This window comes from Urocitellus parryii, chromosome 2, assembly GCF_045843805.1.
Source record: "Urocitellus parryii isolate mUroPar1 chromosome 2, mUroPar1.hap1, whole genome shotgun sequence".
NCBI lineage: Eukaryota > Metazoa > Chordata > Mammalia > Rodentia > Sciuridae > Urocitellus > Urocitellus parryii.
This window is the reverse complement of record NC_135532.1, coordinates 21355932-21379973: the sequence shown is the minus strand read 5'-3', so window position 1 is coordinate 21379973 and position 24042 is coordinate 21355932. Positions and strand designations below refer to the sequence as shown.

Below are 24042 nucleotides of genomic sequence, written 5' to 3'. Positions count from 1 at the left end.
AACACACTCATTTTCGTGTAGATAGCAGCAAGGAACTGCAGACAGCTTCAAGTTTAATTAGTTATCTTCTCTACCTATAGAATCATTTCTTCCCCTTTAACCATCAGGATATACAAACGAAACCAAAAAACTAATGTTCCCAGTACACGACATGGTTCTATAAAGTGAAGATACTGGATTGGAACCTAGCTTCTATTAATTACTATTAGTTGATATTGGCAGCTAAGAATTGAATGCCATTGACAGGCACGGTGGCACACACCTGTAATCCCATTGGCTAAAGAGGCTGAGGAAGGAGGATCAAGAATTCAAAGTCAATCTCAGTAAAAGTGAAGCACTAAGCAACTCAGTGAGAACCTGTCTTTAAATAAAATACAAAATAGGGCTGGGGACATAGCTCAGTGGTTGAGTACCCCTGAGTTCAACCCCCAGTACCAAAACCAAAGAAACAAACAAACAAAAACAAGAATTAAATGTCACAGGTAAGAGTTATGAAAAGAAACAATTTAAACTAATATACATTCATATTTAGAAACATATTTGGTGTTGACAGTTGATAGTGTTGATGGCATCTTATAAACAATAATTTTGAGAATTACAAGATAGAGATTAACATAGAGAAGTCATCTTCAATGACTTCATCAGTTTTTGAATCATTCTTTCAAATATTATACTTATTTTTCAAAGACATATTTTTTAATTTTAATTTTTGTTGTAAAGGTGCACATACATTGAGATTTTGGGGGCTGGGTTTGTGGCTCAGTGGTAGAGCACTTGCCTAGCATGCGTGAGGCACTGGGTTTGATCCTGGCACCACATAAAAATAAACAAAGGTACTGTGTCCATCTACAACTTAAAAAAAAAAAAGAAAGAAATTTTCAACCAGTAAAACTACAGTAGGTGGAGAAATCTACTTAAGATTTCCAGTCTTTCTGAGATGTGATCACCACTACTGGATTTGTGTATGAAAGAATCTCAATCTGCATCTCTCTCTCTCTCTCTCTCTCTCTCTCTCTCTCTCTCTCTCTCTCTTTCTGTCTCTCTCTGCACTGTATATGGTGATGCTATATACTACATACACTATTAATGATGGCAGGACAGTATTCCTGTACACACTGTTGCTTCTAGTACAATAAAATTCCAAATTGTAGATAGATGTGTGTTACTTTTCATTTAGTCAGACATTTATGTCTTGTTCTTAATAACTTTTAAATGTAAGCATCTGTTGCAGCGATTATCTTCCTACATACTGCTTTGTATATTTTAATTTAGTACATCTCTAAGCTACTTCTTGAAAAAGTAATTGCTCAAAAGAGACATAAATTTTAAATTTTAGTAGATATTTACAGTTGGTTCTCCAATGAAGATAGGTTAGCACAATTGTATCAAAAATGTTTATTACAAGGAATGCTATGAAGTGAGGAAGAAAACTATTTCATGTATATCCTTCTGTTATGCCTCTTAGAACATATTTCTAAGATTACAAATACTTAAGTTATTTAAGTCTAAAAGTGAATAAATAATCTTTGATATTAGTCAGTTATGCTCACCATTTGAATTTATAAATATCACTACATGCTATATTTGATTGTTGTTAATTCCACGTTTCAGACTACTCAAAGGCATATGCCTTGCAATTATTTATTTTAGTATTGTAATAGAGAAACAATCATGAAGGGTGACCAATTTTCCTCCTTCCAGTAGAAACTTTTATCTACTTATTTTAGAGCTGTATAATTTATATAACTTTAATTTCAAAGATGTAATGAACAGTTATTTAACTTTTAATTTAGATTCCCAAAAAGTTCATTTATTAACTTGGAGTTTACTGACTTCTTATTTATTACTGTCACAAAAGTATTTCTTAGATCCAGTTTAGGAGAAGACTGAAATTCAACATTAGAATTCCATAATCATAATTCACCATTTAAGATAACAAAAAGAAATGGAAGCTCTGCTCGAATGAGGTTTCAATAATGATGTGAAGGCTTACAGTTGTTCCCCCCAATTTTTTTCTTGTTTATAATTCACATTAGGTTGTTTCATGAGGGATCACAATTCTTGTCTCAAGAATTGTAACATCCTAAAAATACTACAGAACAATTCACAAATAAAATGTAATAAAATACTTTAAGTAATGTCTTTAACATAAGAATTTCTTTAAGAATTTATAAAGCACTAAGACAAGAATTCTAGATAATAATAAGTACGAATTCATAAAATATATAATCCATTTCAAGTGACAATATGCTAACTACAGTTTAAATTGAAATTTTAATATACAGGCATCATCATTGCTATAATTTGAACTAAATACTGCCAAATATGTTTTAATATTTAATATATCTTTATTATGGTACTAGCTCATGAGCTAATCATAAAATGCCAAAATCCATTCACAAACATTTGAACATTCTCTATTTTATACATCTAACTCAATCAAATCATGTTTAATTTAGTATTAATAACCTATTTGATCAATAATTTTAGATTCTAGTGCCCAAATTCTTGTATGTAATTATTTTTGTTTACTTATACATCCTGGGAAAGCATGAATGCACATCATATAACTATATGTTGCCTAGTACAGATTCAAACATGTTTTTTCATGTGAGTAAAAATCTTGGCTTAAATTTTATCATTATTACATGATTCACTAATATCTTTTCTAAAAATAATCAACAAAAGCAAATAGAACTTTAAGGCCTAAAAATAGAGGATTCTCCTTATTTCTTTGATGTTTTCCCTCCTATATTCTATTCTAGTCTCTTCACATTAAGGTATTTTTTTCAAAATTCACTCTCCTGCAGTGCAGTTTATAGAGACACCTAGTGGTAAAAGGTAATGGTGGCATCTATGGCAGTCCTTAATGTTGACTTGATGATAGAAAGTTTTCATCATTTATTAATTTGAACCACAAGAGGCAATCTGGAATGTTAGTGCAAAACTACAAGCTATGTTAATTCCAAACGTGCTTAATATTGGTTATTTTAACAAATTTTATTTTAATCAGGACAATAAACCTTTAAAAATAATACAAAAATTTAAAAAGCAGATTTTATAAATTAATTGTACTGAATGGAATTGTGAGAATTTTGAAAAGTAGCAAAATAATTAAAGTAGCTTTATCTCAGCTATTTTGAGAATCCTAGTAGTGAAAACTTTTCAGGATATTTTATAATTTCCACAGAGTTAATCAACATTAAAAGCTATTAAAAAGAACTTTTTAATAGGACTCAATATTCCTATGCCAAAGGTTTCTGTGATTAACATTTAATTTTAAAATGATATATTATGTTTTCACTTTGAAATATTATATTTAAAATATTTTCAAAAATATTTAGAAGATAATAAATAGATAAAAATAAATTAATAGCCTTTTGTGAATAAAGTTTAAGTTATCTGTTTACATAAGGTACCTATAGCAATGGCTGTCAGTCCTAGACCAAATGTTTCTAAATTTAACAGGATGCCCTAGAATATATTTCCAAAAGATTACTTCTTTTCTCTCTCTTGTTTGGACAAGATCCAAACTTAACTCAAAAGAAACAATATTGTAAATAAAGAATTTATAACTTAGTTTAAAAATATTTTCACAACAGATTCAGAGGAAGTTTTTAAAATGTTACAAAATCTCAGGAGATTGCACTATTTACCTCCTCTAGACAAATACTTCTAATTCAACATATATAAGTGATGTGGAAAGACGTTATGTTTCCACTGAGTCTTCATTAATATTAATCAAATGGTTAATTTGATTAATTATTATTATCCCAAATATTACTAAGAACCAGGGATTAGTTATGTTTTAAGACATAATTCCAAAATAAAATGTACAGAATATATTTACGTGATAAAACTACTCAGTTATCAAAGAACATGCACATGTGCTCTCAGCCTGCACTGGGCCACTTACTAAGATCAACTTTTCTTGTATTCTTGGGATGGGTTGCAGGCCTAATACTGCAAACACGGAAAACATCTTATGAATGTACAAAACCTCCTTTTGGAGAGGGAGGTAACTGATTTCATGGAAAGAGCCAGGGATACTTACTGTAGAGATGTCGCTAGTGGAGTTTAGCAGGTGATGCTTCAAGAAACTCGCTATCCATACTGCATCTATTTAGGGGTTTTCCAGCTTTATAGTTCACACGAAATGTATTCACATTCTCTCTGAAAGTCGTTCACATTTCCTTGATCTGCCCAGACATACTTATAAAACATAAGTCTTTAAAAAAAAAGCAAAATAAGAGAGGAGGGGGGAAAGGAGCTCCCTCTTTACAGTTAGAGTAAGCCACTCCCTCTTCCAGGGTTTTTTACAGTATGTACGTGAGACAGCAGCATGGGCTCTATTATTCTAAATGGCAGAGGAAGGCAGGCGAACATCGCAGGGCTGGAATCATCTGTCCCTGACCACCACCAAGCCTAGCACTGTCAGGGTTATTCCCACTCCTCCCTTTTCCTATACTAGAATTGCACACTCCCACGCTCCTATTACGCACATGGTCCAAGACTCCGCGGTCTCCCACGAATGTGACATCCAAGGGGTGCTCCGGCTGCGCCGCGGGAGCCGAGGGACGCCTTCGCCCTCGGCTGCCATCTATCGGTCACTTAGCGGTCGCTTCGCCCGGGGCCCATCATGTCTGCTGCAGCTTGGCTCGCACCAGCGGCGCGACAATAAACAAGTGCACCGGACGGGGCCCTGCACCCGCTACGGAGCAGATGTCTCAGAGACCCGACGATGCTTACCGCGTTGCCACCTCCTCAACGCCCGGAACAGAAGACGCGACTTTCTCTGAGTTTTTTAGAACCGCCAGGCTGCCAGAACACGCCACAGGCATAGAACAACGCTGTTCCTGCCCCTCAGACCCCCAAAGGATGTCGGAGATAAAGAGTTCCAAATAATGACGATCGTGCGCCGCATCTGGGGAAGGGATAGAGAAAAAACCCTGCAAACACCTGGAGCGAAGAAACAGCCGAGAGGATGCGGGAGCCATTCAAATACTAATTAGGGGCCGCGGCGGCGGCGGGATCGTCTCGGGGACAGCGGCGGCGGGATCCCAGCTCGGTGGTCGCTGCGGGGGGGCGGAGGACAGCTTTGGAGCCGCAGCCGCCGCCGCCGCTGCCAGACCAACCGAGGGGCCAGTACCACCTTCTTTCGCCCCCTCACTACCATGTACAGTGTGCGCTGCAAGAAGAAGGCGGGCTATGCATGCACACCCTCGAGCCCCTCTCTCTCTGGCTCTTCCCCGGGCGTGCGCCACTGACCAGGGGGAAATGTGGTGAAGACCGCGAGGAGAGAACCGAGGGGGGAGGGGAGGGCCGGCCGGCGCGAACCCAGGCCCGAGGGTGCGAGGAGCCAGCGGTAGCTGGAGGGGGCGGCGGCCACTGCTGGGTCGGAGAAAGTTGCCCCCTATGCAGATGGGAACTGTAAGTACCCACCTGGGGGGGAGTGCGGCGAAGGGTGCCTGGGACCCCGCGATCGCGCTGTAGCGCGGGTGGGAATGAGTGTGAGAGTGAGAGTGAGTGTGAGCTAGTGCGAGCGCTGACCGTCACGTTGGCGGGGCCGGCAGTGCAAAGCAGCCTTCTCTGCGTCCCCCTCCTCCTTCTCCGCGCCTCCCCTCCCAACAGCTCCCCTCCCCGCCCCGCCCGGCTCCTGCTCCCAGCCCCTACCGCGAGGCGCCTCTCCAGCCCGTCCTTCGCCGCCCCCTCCCCCGCTCTTCCCATCCCACCGATCGAGATTTCCCCCCATTATTCCCCCCCCCAACCCCGCTGCCCGTTCCGACCGCCGCGGAGAGCGCGGGGGAGAGCCTTTTGGGGAACCCCGGAACCCGCGGTCGCCACCGCGGCGGCGGCCCGGGGCTGCCGGCGTCCGGCCACCTCTTTCCTCCAGCGGCTCGGACTGCACTGAAAGCTGCCTTCTCTTTCTGCCTGGGCTTTAGCAAAACAGTGCACACCCCAAAGAGGTATTTTGTTCAGGGTAGCTATGATGAGTGGGCCCTGGAGATGTGAGACGGGGTAAGTCTATCTTTTACTTTGCAAAAGAGGCTTGCGTCTGTGTGTGAGTGAGTGTGTGTGTGTGTGTGTGTGTGTGTGTGTGTGTGTGTGTATAGCGGGATGGCTTTCTTTCCTTCTACTCCCTCCCCTTTTTCCTCCCTTTACCCTTCCTTCGCTTTGGGGCGGGGTGGGGGAGGGGGAGCCTCGCGTCCTGGAACTCCCGGTGCTTCTGCCTGGGCGACGGTTCCAGCAGCTGTGCCCGGAGCCTCGGGTCCGGCCTGGGTTCTGGGCTCCAGCCCGAGCGGCTCCATGCTGCTTAATGCAGGGATGTGCTAGGCGGTGATCCAGCGTCTAAATTCTTTGGGAGAGAACAAATACGGTACCCCCGCCCCCGCCTTCCAAAAAATTTTTGATCATCGGAGGATGTGCCGCGCACCCGGGAAATTACAGCGATGGTGCGTTTCCCAGTCGGAATGTCAGCCTTCCCCGGCTCATTCAACTTTATTTTCTCAAATTTTCTGTCTCCTTTGATGGCAATGGGGAGAGGAAAGGGAGTGGAGCGAGAGGAAGCTCTTCGACCCTTGCTAACCAGAACTGAATTAAAGTTGTAAACGCTCGAGTTTAATACTGGCTGGACACAATTTGCTATGGGCTTTCTGATCGGGAAGGAGATGAATGGGGGCGGGGAAGCGGAGGGAGGGAGGGGGAGGGGACACAACCCAGCTGAATGGATGTGCAGATTTGATCCAGCGGAGAACCGAAATTTCAAGGTAAACGTTTTGCTTTCATGGGGGTGCTTTAAGCTGGGAGACGTTTGCCATTGTGATGGGAGGTCGGGAATACTAGCGATTTTTTAACACTGTGATCCCGATTCGTCTCGACACGTCTGGGTGGCCAAACGTGAATGATTCACAGGCACACTTGCACATGTGCGTGTGAATGCAGGCGCTTTTAATATCGCGGACTGGAGTCCACTTGGAGATCAAGAGAGAGGTCTCTAAGCTTGTCTCTGAACCTGTGCGTCAGAAACATCTTGGCTTAGTTTGGTTAGGAGTCAACCCCAGACTTAAGTGGTGAGGCAAAAGCAATGTTGACTAGAGAAAAGGCATCGGTTCCCAGAGCCCAGCGTTTCTATCAAATGCCTACAATCCCCCCCCCCCATTCCGCCGCCGCCGCCCCCGCCAAACCCCGCGCTTGGCTAACCGAGGCAACACGCACTCACACTCACTCCATTTATGTCCTCCCTTTAAGAGTGTTGCTGTGGAACAGAAGTAGGAAGTCGAAGGAAGCATTCAAGGGGACAAAAAGAAAGAAAAGGGGGAGGGGGTTGGATTGATTCCTAAGGGAGATGAAATCTCCGGTATTAGAGCACTGAGCTATGTCACTTGCTTTTCTCCCTTCCACCTCTCTATTTTGCCTCTTGATGAACCCCAGAGTCCCATTCCTGAGGGAGGGGATATTGCAAATGTAATAAGCAACTCCAAAGATGGAGATGTTAGCGAGATGGTAGTTCATTCCAAATCTTGCTAATTCAGTAGGGTTAGTATTGCATACCGTGGCAAACAGACGCGGAGCCCGAGGTAAGGGAGGCTTTGGCGTTGGTCCCTGGGTTACTTTTAGCTGATTCCGGGTAAGCGGTAGAAATGTCCTCTTTAAACTCAAGGTATTCGGAGGTGTTCTGAGATTGCGGATGCCTTCGCTGAGTTCTTTGTAATCCATCGTGCACAACTATTTCAGTGGCTTAAATATGCGGTTTGGTACCTTTGCTGACAGGATCAATGAGGAGAAGTGGTCGCAGGGCGCTCTCAGGGAAGCGCTGCTAAGTGGCACTGTGCATGCAATTAGGACGCTGATGTGCTTAATAGCATGGTAGTGAAGTCCACCATCAAAGCGAATGCGCTCCCTTTTTTCTCCATACTTAGAGCTCTAGAAGACAATTGGTGATTTAAGAGCTTCTTCTGTCTCCTTTTGATGCATTATCTTGCATTCTTTTTGCCTCTGAAAAGTATTCTTTAGCTTTCCACCTTGGCATTTCTTGCTGTGGTTTAAAATAGTCCAAGAATTGTGAGTCCTTGCTTTTCTATGAAAATGGGAGACCTACATGGTGAACTGTTAACCCAAGGGATTCTGAAAGAAAGAGAGGAAGGTGGGGGGTGCTCCATATAGGTGAGGAGGGGAACCTTGTAAAAGGATGCTTCTTTTCTCTTAAATTAGAACCACAAAACTGAACTGACAGCCATTTTATGTATATTTATGGGTTGATTTTGTAAAGGGGGAAGTAGAGAAGAACACTAAAAGGGGACTTTGCCCTCATCTTGTGCAGTACTTCTGTGATATACTCATTAGAAAAATGAAATGAACATTTAAATCAAAATGAATATAAAATTTTAATATAGTCTGCTGAATTTCATTGTTCCAATAGGGTGGGGGTGGGAGTTACATTCCTATCCCCTCTTGTATTTCCCAGAAATAGTATCAGGGAAGAGAGACTTTCTGATTAATCTCTTAATTTTTTGTCATATTCTGTTGTTTCCTTGTTTCCTCTCTCCCTTGCAGGAGGTAAAATGCACACTTGCTGCCCCCCAGTAACTTTGGAACAGGACCTCCACAGAAAAATGCATAGCTGGATGCTGCAGACTCTAGCGTTTGCTGTAACATCTCTCGTCCTTTCGTGTGCAGAAACCATCGATTATTATGGGGAAATCTGTGACAATGCATGTCCTTGTGAGGAAAAGGACGGCATTTTAACTGTGAGCTGTGAAAACCGGGGAATCATCAGTCTTTCTGAAATTAGCCCTCCCCGTTTCCCAATCTATCACCTCTTGTTGTCTGGAAACCTTTTGAATCGTCTCTACCCCAATGAGTTTGTCAATTACACTGGGGCTTCAATTTTGCATCTGGGTAGCAATGTTATCCAAGATATTGAGACTGGGGCTTTCCATGGGCTTCGTGGTTTGAGGAGATTGCATCTGAACAATAATAAACTGGAACTTCTTAGAGATGATACCTTTCTTGGCTTGGAGAACCTGGAATACCTACAAGTCGATTACAATTACATCAGCGTCATTGAACCCAATGCTTTTGGGAAACTGCATTTATTGCAGGTGCTTATCCTCAATGACAATCTCTTGTCAAGTTTACCTAATAATCTTTTCCGTTTTGTGCCCTTAACGCACTTGGACCTGCGGGGAAACCGGCTGAAACTTTTGCCCTATGTGGGGTTGTTGCAGCACATGGATAAAGTTGTGGAGTTACAGCTGGAGGAAAACCCCTGGAATTGCTCCTGTGAGCTCATCTCTCTCAAGGATTGGTTGGACAGCATCTCCTACTCAGCCCTGGTGGGGGATGTGGTTTGTGAGACCCCCTTCCGCTTACATGGCAGGGATTTGGACGAGGTATCCAAGCAGGAACTTTGCCCAAGGAAACTTATTTCGGACTATGAGATGAGGCCACAGACGCCTTTGAGCACCACGGGGTATTTACACACCACCCCAGCCTCGGTAAATTCCGTGGCCACTTCTTCCTCTGCTGTTTACAAACCTCCCTTGAAGCCCCCTAAGGGAACCCGCCAACCCAACAAGCCCAGAGTGCGCCCCACCTCTAGGCAGCCCTCTAAGGACTTGGGCTACAGTAACTATGGCCCCAGCATCGCCTACCAGACCAAATCCCCGGTGCCTTTGGAGTGTCCCACTGCGTGCACTTGCAACCTTCAGATCTCAGATCTGGGCCTAAATGTAAACTGCCAAGAGCGCAAGATCGAGAGTATTGCTGAGCTGCAGCCCAAGCCCTACAATCCGAAGAAAATGTATCTAACGGAGAACTACATCGCTGCTGTGAGCAGGACAGACTTCCTGGAGGCCACCGGACTGGACCTCCTGCACCTGGGTAACAACCGTATCTCAATGATCCAAGACAGCGCCTTTAGGGATCTCAGCAACCTGAGACGCCTCTACCTGAATGGCAACAGGATAGAGAGACTGAGCCCAGAATTATTTTATGGCCTGCAGAGTCTTCAGTATCTCTTCCTCCAATACAATCTCATACGGGAGATTCAATCTGGGACTTTCGATCCAGTCCCAAACCTCCAGCTGCTATTCCTGAATAACAACCTTCTGCAGGCCATGCCCTCAGGCGTCTTCTCTGGCCTGACCCTTCTCAGGCTCAACCTGAGGAGTAACCACTTCACATCCTTGCCGGTAAGTGGAGTTTTGGACCAGTTGAAGTCACTCATCCAAATCGACTTGCATGACAACCCTTGGGATTGTACCTGCGAGGTGGTGGGCATGAAGCTGTGGGTTGAGCAGCTAAAAGTGGGCGTTCTAGTAGACGAAGTGATCTGTAAGGCTCCCAAGAAATTCGCAGAGACAGACATGCGCTCCATTAAGTCAGAGCTGCTGTGCCCAGACTATTCGGATGTGGTGGTTTCCACACCCACACCATCCTCTATCCAAGTACCAGTGAGGACCAGCGCCGTGACCCCTGCGGTCCGGTTGAACAGCACTGGGGCCCCGGCGGGCTTGGGTGCCGGCGGAGGTGCGTCTTCCGTGCCCTTATCGGTGTTGATCCTCAGTCTTCTGCTGGTTTTCATAATGTCCGTCTTCGTGGCCGCCGGGCTCTTTGTGCTGGTCATGAAGCGCAGGAAGAAGAACCAGAGCGACCATACCAGCACCAACAACTCCGACGTGAGCTCCTTCAACATGCAGTACAGTGTCTATGGTGGAGGCAGTGGCGGCCCAGGCGGCCACCCACACGCCCACGTGCACCATCGTGGGCCGGCTCTGCCCAAGGTGAAGACGCCCGCGGGCCACGTGTATGAATACATCCCCCATCCATTGGGCCACATGTGTAAAAACCCAATTTACCGTTCTCGAGAAGGCAACTCCGTGGAGGATTACAAAGACCTGCACGAGCTCAAGGTCACCTACAGCAGCAACCACCACCTGCAGCAGCAACAGCCGCCGCCGCCGCCGCAGCCCCAGCAGCAGCCCCCGCCGCAGCTGCAGCTGCAGCCCGGGGAGGAGGAGAGGCGGGAAAGTCACCACTTGCGGAGCCCCGCCTACAGCGTCAGCACCATTGAGCCCCGGGAGGACCTGCTGTCGCCGGTGCAGGACGCCGACCGCTTTTACAGGGGCATTTTAGAACCAGAAAAACACTGCTCCACCACCCCCGCCGGCAACAGCCTCCCGGAATACCCCAAGTTCCCATGCAGCCCCGCTGCTTACACTTTCTCCCCCAACTATGACCTGAGACGCCCCCATCAGTATTTGCACCCGGGGGCAGGGGACAGCAGGCTGCGAGAACCGGTGCTCTACAGCCCCCCGAGTGCTGTCTTTGTAGAACCCAACCGGAACGAATATCTGGAATTAAAAGCAAAACTAAACGTTGAACCGGACTACCTCGAAGTGCTGGAAAAACAGACCACATTTAGCCAGTTCTAAAAGCAAAGAAACTCCCTTGGAGCTTTTGCATTTAAAACAAACAAGCAAGTAGACACACAAGGTGAACACATTTGATTAATTGTGTTGTTTCAACGTTTAGGGTGAAGTGCCTTGGCACGGGATTCTCAGCTTCGGCGGAAGATTCAGAAAGGGTGTGCAATTTCCTTTACATTTTACACGTGGGAAACGTTTGTGTAAACTGGGCACATCACTTTCTCTTCTTGTGTGTGGGGTGGAGGAGAGGAGAAGGGCTTTATGGAGGGCAGTTTGCTGTGAGGGTGACTTATGTTAAAGGTCGCAGTCGTTTTTTAGTTAAGAATGGTGGAAGATGACAGCCCATAGATCCTACTATTCCTCTTTTGCTCCCTCACTCCTCCCTTTCTCCCCCTTTAAGCCATGGGTGGGTCTAAATGGCTTTGGTGGAGAGACTAGCACACCCCAACTTTAATAGAAAGTTTGTTCTCTCTCTTCTTCTCCCTCCCTTTCCACCACCCTTCTTATTCCTTTCCTTTGTTTTTAAAGGATGTGTTTGTATGCATTCTGGACATTTGAATTGAAAAACAAAATATTGTGATCTAGAAAAGGATCACTATAGATGTGGACAAATCATTAAAATTACAGAGCTATATGATCCATAATTGATTAGTCAAAATAACTTATTGATGAAATATACAAATATTTTATTGTAGCACCTATTTTTATATGCACATTTAGCATTCCTCTTTCCTTCACTATTTAGCCTATGATTTTCACAGAGGTATCGCATTGTATCAGGAACTGCATTACCAAGACTGAAGTGATATGAGGAAGGCATTTTAAATCATTCAAAATGTGGAGCACTTAATGGCAAAAATCTTTAAAAGCCAATGCAGCCACCCAATTGGACCTGTAATTTTTTAAAGCTGATTATATCCCATTGTATAAAAGAAAAAAAAATAGGGCAATTAATTGGGCCGTTCAAGAGAATTTTGTGAAAGTTTTTGGTTTCATTAGAGAAGATTTAAAAGTATTTTTATTAGTGAACCAAAACGATGTATTGATTTGACTACTATTGTAGCCGATTTTCGATTGTTTAACCAAACCCAGTTGCATTTGTACAGATCCACATGTACTGGCACCTCAGAAGACCAAATGATGGACTGTACAAGTATCTATACAATGTCTATCCCTCTGGGCAGCAAGCAATGATAATGAAGAACAGGATCTCTGTAAGATGGGGCTATTGTTGTTAAAGTCTCATATGTATCCCAGCACATGTAATTTTTTAAATAGTTTCTGAATAAACACTTGATAACTATGTCAAATATGAGGGATTGAAGTAATGCTTACTTGAGGTGCAAAAGACCTAGCTATGTGTGATTGGTGGAATCTCCAATATTAACAATTTAAGAAATAGTTGCTAAACTTCATTCATAACAGAAATTCCCATAATTATGTTTCAAATATATATATATATATATATATATATGTATGTATGTATATACATATATGTGTATATATACGTGTGTATATATATATGTATATGTATATATATATATATATATATATATATATATATATATATATATATGTGACCTTGTTGGTTCAGGGAAGTATGTTCTTCTGAATGTGTCACTTAATATGTTTATTAATGACATTTCAATTGTATATGCTGTTTCCTCACTGAGTATTCAACTAATACATGGAACATGGTAAGTAGTATACTACATTTTTATTTTTCTCTCAATATCATGTATGTCATCATATTAGTATTATTTATTCAATTTACAATTTTCTATAATTTCCATATATTAATTTATGTAAACTGTCTTCAACAGTTATGATCGATACTCTATCTAAAGTTGATTAATGCCCTGAATGTTCAAGATGTTGTTGGGTATAAGCTGTTCACCTCTGAGTAAGGTTTGCTGGTGATTTTTATTAGTTTAATGACAAGAAATGTTTGACTTAATCTGAAACTTTAAAAGCCCTGTGTATCATTTCTTTGAGTGGATCTCCCCATAACCTCACCTGGAATATGTGCAATATCAAGGGCTGTTCATGAACTTCACCTTTAAGGAACAATTGCCATGGCATTCTGCCACAAAGAGGCAGCATTCACCCATGAGTAAATTGACAGTAACTACTTGAATTCAGATGGAACAGGTGGTAAGTTTCCTTGAAGAATTAAAAAAAAAAAATTGTAATGCTACTTTGACCAAGTACAGTAAACTATCCATATTCTTTGCAACATTTTTCCTTCCAATTTTTTTAAGGGGAAAATAATAAGCTTAATAATGCCATGATATTATCTTGAAAAAAAATGTATCTCTTACTCTTCATCTACCTCCTCTATATAAGATATGAGATTAGAAAAGAAGAAATAAATATTAACATTTGAGTACATATCTGGGATTGTTACTAATTTTTCTTCACAATGGGAATTATTTTTCCTTTTAAAAATGTATCATTTCCTCAACATTATTATATATAAATATGAACGTGTTTTATAAATACTAAAATATCAGTGCAAATGTAACTAGATTTTATTTCTTAATTGATATATAAAACGATAAGGTAAGATTTACACAAAGCTAAAGATGTATTTATGGAAAATATAAGTAATTTCCAAAGAAAGTTCATTAATGTATTTTTCAATGATTTACAAACTTTTATTTTTAAAATCAGTACAATTCCATATCATCTTTCCAAATATTCTCTTTAGGTGTTTTGTTCCTCTTTATTCTTCCTAAGGTACCCAACATGTTTTAAAGTTGAAATATAACATTACATGATTTACTAACTGAATAACAGAGGTTACTTTCAATTTTTATATTTTCCCAAATGTATAAGGGGGATAAACATAAATTCATGGTGGATGAAAAAAAAATTTCCTGTCAGAGTCATGAAACTGTATTAAATGAATCATGAAATTGTACAAAATGAAAAGTTAATTATTTTTCACTAAGTAAATAGACTGGTTATATCACTGGTACATTACTAGATTAAGGAACCCAACAAAATCTCTCCATATAAATTTGGGTAATTATATGTAGTATTTCAGGCATCAATTAAAATTCAAATATGAACTATACTTACTCTTTGTGCTTTCTCTATTTAATATGTTGCATAATCATATGTAAACATAGTTCCAGGTAGATATTATGAAGCATCATTTTATCTCTGTATGATTATTGTGTGGCTATTTAAATTATCTCAGATAAATTAAATATATTTAATGTAGATGAAAATAATTTGTATACCTATATAAAAATGATTTACATTGTTGATTTAAGTTATGAGTTATACAACTTCAGCAAAAATATCATAATTGGAGCACATGCTTTGTTTAGGTAAGATTATGATCTTCACACATGTAAGTGGAAAATTTTAGCAACTGAGCTGCATATGGAAGTCAGTTTCTTACCATTGTTCCCTTCACCCCAGTAGGGAAATTAAACTATATAGAACATCTACGTAAAATGTGGGAAAAGTTACCTAATCTAAGACTGCAGATTCTCAATTTATATATGTGCTATGCTAGTTACTAGGATGTATTGTTGTAAAATTATTTAAATTAATATGTATAATTTCCTTTCCCCACTCTATTATTTCTGATTCTTTCTGTACATCTCTGCCCTGATTCTCTTTCTGTACATCTCTTCCCTCCCTCTTTCCTTCTCTTTTCTTTCATTATTTTTCAGTAGGGCAAGAGAAAGATTGAGAATAGTTCACTCCTTGTTTGAAATGCCAAAGACTGGCTATTTAATTTCAAGGGCTCAGTGGATTGTTCCCAAAGTCACATGACTCCAAATTAATGAAAATAAACCAGACACAAGTATGCTTTCAATTCTGATGGAAATACACTCATTGCATTTTTCAGATGACTCCAAACTAAGATATTTGCAGGCATGGCAAAATTTTAAAGAATAAATTTTACACCAAAGGACAAGAAAAAAAAATGAATAGATTCAACCCCTCCAAACCAGGCACATTTAATTAATTGACATTCAAAGGGAATAAAATGTTATGACAGTGGTAACTAAACTGTTATTGAAGTAACTTTTTAACTTATGGTTAACGTTCCCAAACCCCTTGGTTTGCAGATATTAGTTATGTGCCTAAAAACAATCTAACATCAATATATAAGTAAACCTTATATTCATTAATATTTGATTTGATAGGGTACAGTTTATCATTAGTTTTAAATCAATGTAGTGCCTTTTTATAACTTCAATACCCATGTATATTTCCATGAGTTTATATAACCTACATATGTCATACAAAAGCAGATGGATTATGAGAGTTACCACATATGCAATTTTCATCCAGGGTTTGTTATATGTATTAATATTTCTGAGACTTTCTCATTCATACTTTCATGTTTCATGCTTCAGGAATGTTAGCATGAAGGAAAGAAGAGTGGTGCAGTATTTTTGAAACAATTAAGCATTTTTTTTTTCTGTTTTCAGCAGACCACATGGCTAAAAGACACAAGCCAAATATATCTCATGGAACTGTATGAGTATCTGTACCCAGTAAAAATTTTTTGTAGACTTTTTTTAAGAACTACATTTAAGGTTAATTAAGCTTGAGTCATTTCAATTTTTTCTATGAAATACTTTTGTAGATCAGAATATAAATATTTTATGGAAAACTGATGTAATACAAATATGAAATAATTTGGCATTGATATTGTCTCTTGTAAAAATGTGATGGTATATTGCATAATGCAAAGTGTGTTATACATTTTTACTAAATAGTAGGAAACTTATTTCATAGGAAAAGTAGTACAAAAATATGTTGATTGGATATCTTCCAATTACTTTTTTGAAATTAGCTATCTCAATCAGTAAACATGAATGAATATTATATGTGTCTATAAAACAAATATCTACATGTTAAAATTCACATGTATTTCTAAAAGTTGAAGTTATGAACCAATATTTGATATTGGTATGTTATGATACTGGTATCATGTTATGATAATTGTAACTCAACTGTTGTCAAAGTAACTCTATAATGGATTAATTAATTTGGTTTTGTTTTTTTTTGGGGGGGGGGTCTATAGCTTAACAAATGTAGAGATGAAAATTTTGGTTTCTTCTTGAATGTTCAATAGTACCCTGGTGTACTTTGGACAAGTTCATTTGCATAGCATTCATTTTAAGAAGTTTTTTTTACATATCACCATATAAGTTCAACTCAAATTTAATTGTTATATTTTAATACTGAGCCATAGTTATATTCATATATATACAGGTAGGAAAATTCTTTTAACTTTAGTGTGCATATTTTAGATTTTTTACTTATAAATCAGTGATAATTTATCATGTTTTCAACTAAAATACTTTTAAAAGAATCTTATTTTGCAGTTCATTTAAAAACAAAACTTAATATGATATGTTGAAACCAAAATCAGTGTATATTTCAGTTGGTTCGGAGTCTATTTATATAAAATACAAAAGGTAGTAATAAAACCAATTTAATTAATTAGCAGATTTCTTTGTCAGAAGCCATAATACCTTAACCATCATGCTTCAATGAGAAGTTCACTGGAGTCATGCAGACTAAATTTTAAAATATAAAATATAAAGATCAAAATATGAAAATTAATACTTTATCAATTAATATACCTTTAATAATATATATACATAAATTACCTACACAAAAATTATACCTATTTTAAACTATACCTATAAAAAAATCTTGAAGTCCCAAATCAAAAGGGTAATTCTCTTGTGAAAAATTAATAATAATGGAAAATTTATAGCTATAGTATTATTTAAATCTGAGCTTTAACATGTTCTTTAAATCTCCACTTTAAATATAAAGTTTATGGCCATGTTTTCTTTATATCATTGAATTTTCCCCTTGCTGCAGTTCTCCTAAAATATACATATACATATATTGTTTTTTATATTTTTGTTTGTTTAGCATTTAAGAATTGAATATTAAAATGCATAGTTAAGCACTGTTAAATTGCAATTTTTTTTCATTCAAACAGTATCCCTCAATTTTATAATATCCTCCAGTTTTTAAAGCTGATGAATAGAATTTTCATATAGGTGCCTCCAAATGATAACACAGAAATTACTTATATATTTCAGGGAATATTCAAAAACATTCACCATACAGTCATTAAAATCCATTAAACCACTATAATGATCTTTTCATTATCAGTGATTCTTAAAGATGTTCAATTCTTGGATGAAAATTTATTATCTTCCTAGAATTTTTAAAAATACTAAAGATATATATTGAGTATTCAGAGTAATAATTTAATATATCTTTTCCAAAATTAACAAAATTTTACATACGGAAAACCATTGACAAAATGTCTCTGTACAATTTTAAAAATTGCTTATTATCAGTGGCTTGTATAGTCTTGGACTTTCAGTGACTCTGTCTTCCTTTAATAATTTTTATCAGGGAATATATTTTTTGAATAGCATGTACTTGGGTCAACTTGGCCCATTATGGCTTTTGGCTTACACTCTTCATTTAAAAACTCTTTGTCTAAGGCGTACTGAAATGATCTTTATTATTATGTTTAATTCTTGCAACTCAAATCATTCCCTCAAAAAACTGTATTTGAAAAAAAAAGTTGGTATAGTTCTTCAGTTCACAAATTTACATGAATTTTAAGAGTAACGTCAGTCAAATTAATGGCATCTCCTCATAAGTGTTAGATTAAAAAAAATTACATTATTCCTAATATAACATTGAAGTTAGGATATAAACAGGACTTCCTGTGAGTGAAGAGGTATGGATTTAAAATGCAACTACTGACTTGTCACTCACAAATAACCATCGTAAATACAACAGATCTCCAAAGTAAAAGTTGTCAATTTCTTTGTTACTGTGTTTAAAATAATACTCTGGTTAACTGAGTGGCTCATATAGTTTACAAAATGCCATCCTTGTGTGCTTTTAAACATTAATGAAGTGCTTGACAATTGATGACCCAGAGTTAACTCCTGAAAAATCTGTTTTCATTTTTTCAGAGCAGGTTTACTTCCTTGTTTTAGATATAGTTGACTGTGTTTAGCTGGATGAGCACCTTGGTATTTTCTTAACCTCACAACTTCATTTGAGCATTGGAGCTTCTGAGTGTGCTCAAATAAATTTTGTCCCTCTAATATGAAAAATTATGCATTGGAAACATAAATTTTCAGGTCTTGCTCTATGGAAACTTGGATTTTATCAATGCTTTATATGTAATGTATAAGGTAGCAGATTTTATGTAGATTTATAAAGAAATCAAAATTAAATATAAAGATCAGAATGAATATTTTTATTTTATAAAGGGAATTGATTTAGTAAGTATTACTGTTCTGTCAGAAATACAAATGTCTTAATGTTAACGATTTACCATTTCAGGAGTCTCCCACAGATAAGATGACTGACATTTAGGTGATTTAACCAAATGCACTGTCTCCCGGACAGGGCCCTGGACCTCATAAGCGAACCAAAAACAGTAACTTAAGAAGTACACTTGGAAAATTATGATTGCAGTTTACACTAGAAACTTTTCCCAAAATGTCTAGCACTGATGTACCTGAAGAATGATGAAACTCAATTCAATGAAAATATGAAAAACATCGTGTGAGAAACAATTCTAGGCTGGAAGGTATAACTTGAAAAGTATTATTCTATAGAATTAGGACCAAAAAATGTTTTTAGGGGATGAGACAGAATTGCCAAGACTTTTTTCAATGTATTTGAATAGACTACTTGGTGGAAGAAATGTATTTTGCCATATTGCTGAATTTTTCATGATTTTTTTTGTAAATGGTATATATATGTTCCATATTTTTGTTTTATTTTAATTTTTCACTTTTCTGAGACTAAAGAATGACATACAATGTAAAAAAACTTTGAATTTTATCTTTACTATCATTTGCCTCAAAATGTTAATTAGCTTTGTTACATAAATATACTATTAGTAAGATATTTGTTTTTACTATTGATTTGATCCAGTTATCACGTAATCTTTATTTTTTCCTTCACTGAAAATGAAATATGTTCTGTGTGAAATAATGAAAGAGTAGATACAAATTATTTGCTGTTATTTTATATGAAATCGTAGCCAGTGCTAAAAGATAAAACCATAGCTCTAGAATTCTGAATTATGTTTCTCTTTCACCATAGATTGATGGTGTGACCTTTGACAACTTTGGGTTTCAGCAGTAGTTCTGTCCTGTTAAAATGAATACAATGAACTCAGTTTATGAAGATCAGAAAGAAATTTGTATTGCAAGTTTTCTCTACTGGGTGTTTCTCAATTGTGACCCTAAAATTAGCAACATGGTAATTAATTACCATTGTGGTTTATGCTATGCACCTACAAAAATCAAAATTATATCTTTCAAATGAAAACCTCTTTTGTGGGTATAATATTTGTAAAATATTAGTTTCAAAGTTATCTTTAAAGTTTTCCTTAACAATTTAATAACATTAAATGGTCACTTGTAGACAATTGCTTATAAATTTAAACTTCCCACAAAGGAAGTTTTTACTTTTTTACACATTCTTACCATTTGAAATGACATGATTGAGCTTTCAGTGTATTTTTATAAACACGTGATCTTTATTTATTCTTCTAAAATTTTAGAATACTTTCCAAATTAGGCAAAATTTGTGTTTTTTTCACATATGCTTATTGTATTTGGATTTAATAGATTTCGGAATTATGTCTGAGATGATTTTTATTTTTCTTGTTTTAATTCAGGCAATACTGAGTATACTTACAATATTAAGGATCTTCAGATAATTTTTGAAGTTAATTCAAAAAAGTACAATGAATGGATTATGTATTATTCCTCATTTTAATATTGTAACTTTGGTAAATGTTCTATTACATAATGACTACTAATATAGATCATTTTAATTTCCTTTTATCTGGTGTGGTGTAAGTTTGGCTGTTAAACCAGTACTGAAAATATTTTTTTCTCAGTATTCTCAAATGTCATTATTGGTGCAGCTTATTAGTCTCAGTGACAATCAGTTCTTCCTCAAATGGTTAGGGGAATATTTTTAGAGTTATAAACAGAGAACTCTAATAATCAGCATTTAAAATAATCGCAATGGCTAATTCATTACAAAAGCAATAATGAAATCATACCTTCTGTATTAATGGACAGAAAAACTCAATTACTTAAAACCAATGTCTTAAATGACACTGGAATTGGAGCTATTCATACTAATAAAAAGATCTTAGTGAATATCATAGGCAACTTACAATATTTGTACTATACAATGTTCGACATTTGTAGTATACAGATTTTGTGTCTCTATTCCAAGCAAGAGGGTTAATACAAAATTACTTGGATTGTCATTTTCTTCTTTTTAAGTAACTGACCAAAATTCATCTAAATAAAAAGGGACTGCTACAAGTAGTATTTATTGTAGAAAACGGAGGAGGGAACAAGGGAGAATTGAGATGCTGGCTGTAGCTATCACCAGATCCTGGAACTGTGTCTTGCCTTCAGCAGTCACTATCTTATTGAATTAGCAAATGTATATTTATAGATGTCTACAGACTAAAGAGAATTCAATGAATAGCATATTTTCCTGACACCATTTATCTCAGCATAAGCTATAAGGATGTTTAGAATGTCAGTAAGAATATTAGATGACTGTTAATACATGGCATGCAGATTTATAGCATATCACTAGGGGTGTTACTATTGAATGTTAAATATAATGTACACAGGAAATATTTTTCAAATGGCTCCCTTTTAGTACATGTTTCCAAAAACAAAACTTTGGATAGTTGAGGAAAAATGGAAAATCATATTTGGGTAATTAAAGATTATCCCAATTTTTAAATTGTAATTCTTCATTTTGCTTATTTCTGGTTGACAAGTTTTGTTTAAATTTAATAATATGGAAATAATATGTAATTACTCTGCAATCACTTTACTGTTTTAGGGCAGGTCTTAATGGAAATACTGGTGAAAATTTCAGACATATTTCAGCAGGTATGCTACTGGTGTTTTCAAGCCTGGTGAGGTGTTTATCTATTTAGAAAGCTTTTCTGGGCACAATGTATCTTCCCTGGGTATGAGAAAACCAGTTCATCTTTTTAATGAGAATGTTACCTCTAGGGAAAAAGTAATCCAGAAGGAATAATACATTCCTGAGGGCAGTTGCCTACACAGGGATACATTATTCTCTAAGGCTAACTGCATGTATATTTCAGTGGAGGGTTTTAATATTTTAAGATATCATTGCATTTTGTCATAAGGCACCCTGACTACAGGATACAGTATTTTTCAAAATTATATATTGACATATTTTTCTAAGCTTCTTTATGCACCAATCATAATTTTGGCGGTTTTATTTTTTGTGAACATTATAGCTGTCTTAATATTTGAAGTATAATGAAAAAATTGCTTAAATGCAATTTACATTTGTTTTAAACTTAGAAATGGAAAACAGAAAGCTTAAGTGAAGAATGCTTTATGAATTTCACTTATCAACCCCAAATAAGCTGTGTACAAAGGCCCATATAAGTAATCCCAGCTACTCAGGAGGCTGAGGCAGGAGAATCTAAAGTTCAAGATCAACCTGTATAACTTAAGGAAACTCTATCTCAAAATAAAAAATAAAAAGGGCTGGGGATGTAGCTCAGTGGTAGAACACCACTGAGATATTCCTCAGTAAAACACATATACACACACAAACAGAAAAGAAAGAATGAACACCAAATAGCACAATTTCTTAATTTTGATTTTTGATGACAAAATACACATTTTCATTTTCTCTGTCCAAAATTTATTAAAGTAAAACTTGATGAACACTTGGATGACAGAGTGTTTTCCTATTGTCATCCCTTGTTTCAGAGAGTTTATGAGTTGAGAATGCCAAACTGTTTCACCATGTGGCCACATCTTTTAATTTCTCAACATTGTATTGAATACTTATATATTTCATGAATCTAACCAATTACTTTCATCCATTTAAATACATTAGAAAACTACTACAAAACTTTGGATTCTAAATCTTTAGTTTTTTTTTCTTTTACAAAATCTTTTAACTATCTTTTCAAAATAAAACCAATTGCATATATATAATATATATTTAATACATTGAAATACAGTTACATTGTATTTCTTCTTGTAAAATATACCCTTAAGTAACTATGACTTTAGTAAATAAGTTTGTTTCATAATTAGTGTCAAAATATTTCAATGAATATATTATGATAAGTATGAAAAATGTAGTGATTACATTATTAAGAATAAAACTCAAACATTCTTTTAGAATATTTAATACAAGCAAAAAGAAAGTTAGATTTTTGTATTTGGAAAGATCTTTTTTTTCCTGGTATTACCTCTTATTCCTTAATAACAAATTATTTTCCTTGTTATTTTCTTGTTATTCATTAGAATTTGCTTAATTTGAATTACTGTTTATTATGTAAAAATAAAATCTTCATTTGTTATTTGAAATAAAAATGATAGATTGACTAGTTCATAATAAAACTTGATGTATCTATTTGTGCTTTCAAATAACAAACTAAAATTAATTAAAATCATTTCAGTTAATCCATAAATTAAAAATGCAAAGTCTATTGTACATGCTTGTGTGCTAGTGCATAGCAAACATTTTTTTTAAATGAAAAATTCATAATTTTTCACTAAATTGAATCCTTTTTGCATGAACCTTAATTTTATACACAATACTGAGATACTGACTTCTCTTTACCTGTCTTTTTAAGTGGAAATTTGGCTATTCTTAGGCAGGAATACACACAAAATATTCTGGTAATTGAAATTACATTTTTGTTTTTCCAAATGGAAAAATAAGAAAACTTCTGGGAAAATAAGTGAAAAAAAGTTTTTATATTGATAAAATATTCCCTCATAATATGTCAGATTATGAATATTTTGTAAAGTATCTTGAAAAACTAACCTACATGTGTATTTTCATAATATAATATTTTTGTTAAAGTTAAATAATGTGTACATATTTTATTCAAATTTTACATGGTATAAATTGTATTTAGGAAAGTTGTAAAAATAAAGTCACATTAAAATTTAGTCTATTATATGTGGTACGAATAATACTAAAGGCTATGTTATGTCCAGTGCTAGAATAAGAAAACAAACATGGTTTAAAGAAGTAATTCATTTTAAAAGAATAAGAAAAATATTTTAGTGAGGCAAATTCTAACCTACATCTGTTCTCTGGGTTTTTCACTTGGTACTCAATTTGTAGAATGAATATCCTTACTCAAAGTTTTCTCCTGATTTTAACAAATGCCAGTATCTGAAATGCATGTTAAATATAATCATTTTCAAATATAATTTCAGAAGATTATGAAAGATTCTGAAAATTATTTCTTTATATTCTAAGCCACTACAGTAAAAAGGATGTGAACATCATAATAGGAGCAGCAATGTTTGATTTAGTTCTGCTCTTTTCTCATACTTGCTACCAATAAAGATTCACTGTCATTTGAAACTCTTTCTGTGAAACAGGAAATGTTCCATGCAGATAAAGAGGGATGACAACAAATCAATGGAAATTAAGAATATAAATATAATAAACTAAGAAAACCTTTAAAATAATATACCTTAAATTAGTTTCAGGGAGTTTCAAATTTAGTATCTATCAG

At 36.6% G+C, this 24042-nt stretch overlaps 1 protein-coding gene across 1 annotated transcript; it reads left to right on the top strand.

Annotated features, from left to right (window-relative positions):
* The first annotated feature begins 5174 nt into the window (after positions 1-5174).
* On the top strand, positions 5175-11435 carry Slitrk5 (SLIT and NTRK like family member 5). The gene is made up of 2 exons (XM_077792203.1): positions 5175-5241; positions 8554-11435. Exons 1-2 carry the CDS (start codon positions 5175-5177, stop codon positions 11433-11435), a joined length of 2949 nt encoding a protein of 982 aa, XP_077648329.1.
* The last annotated feature ends 12607 nt before the right edge of the window (positions 11436-24042 follow it).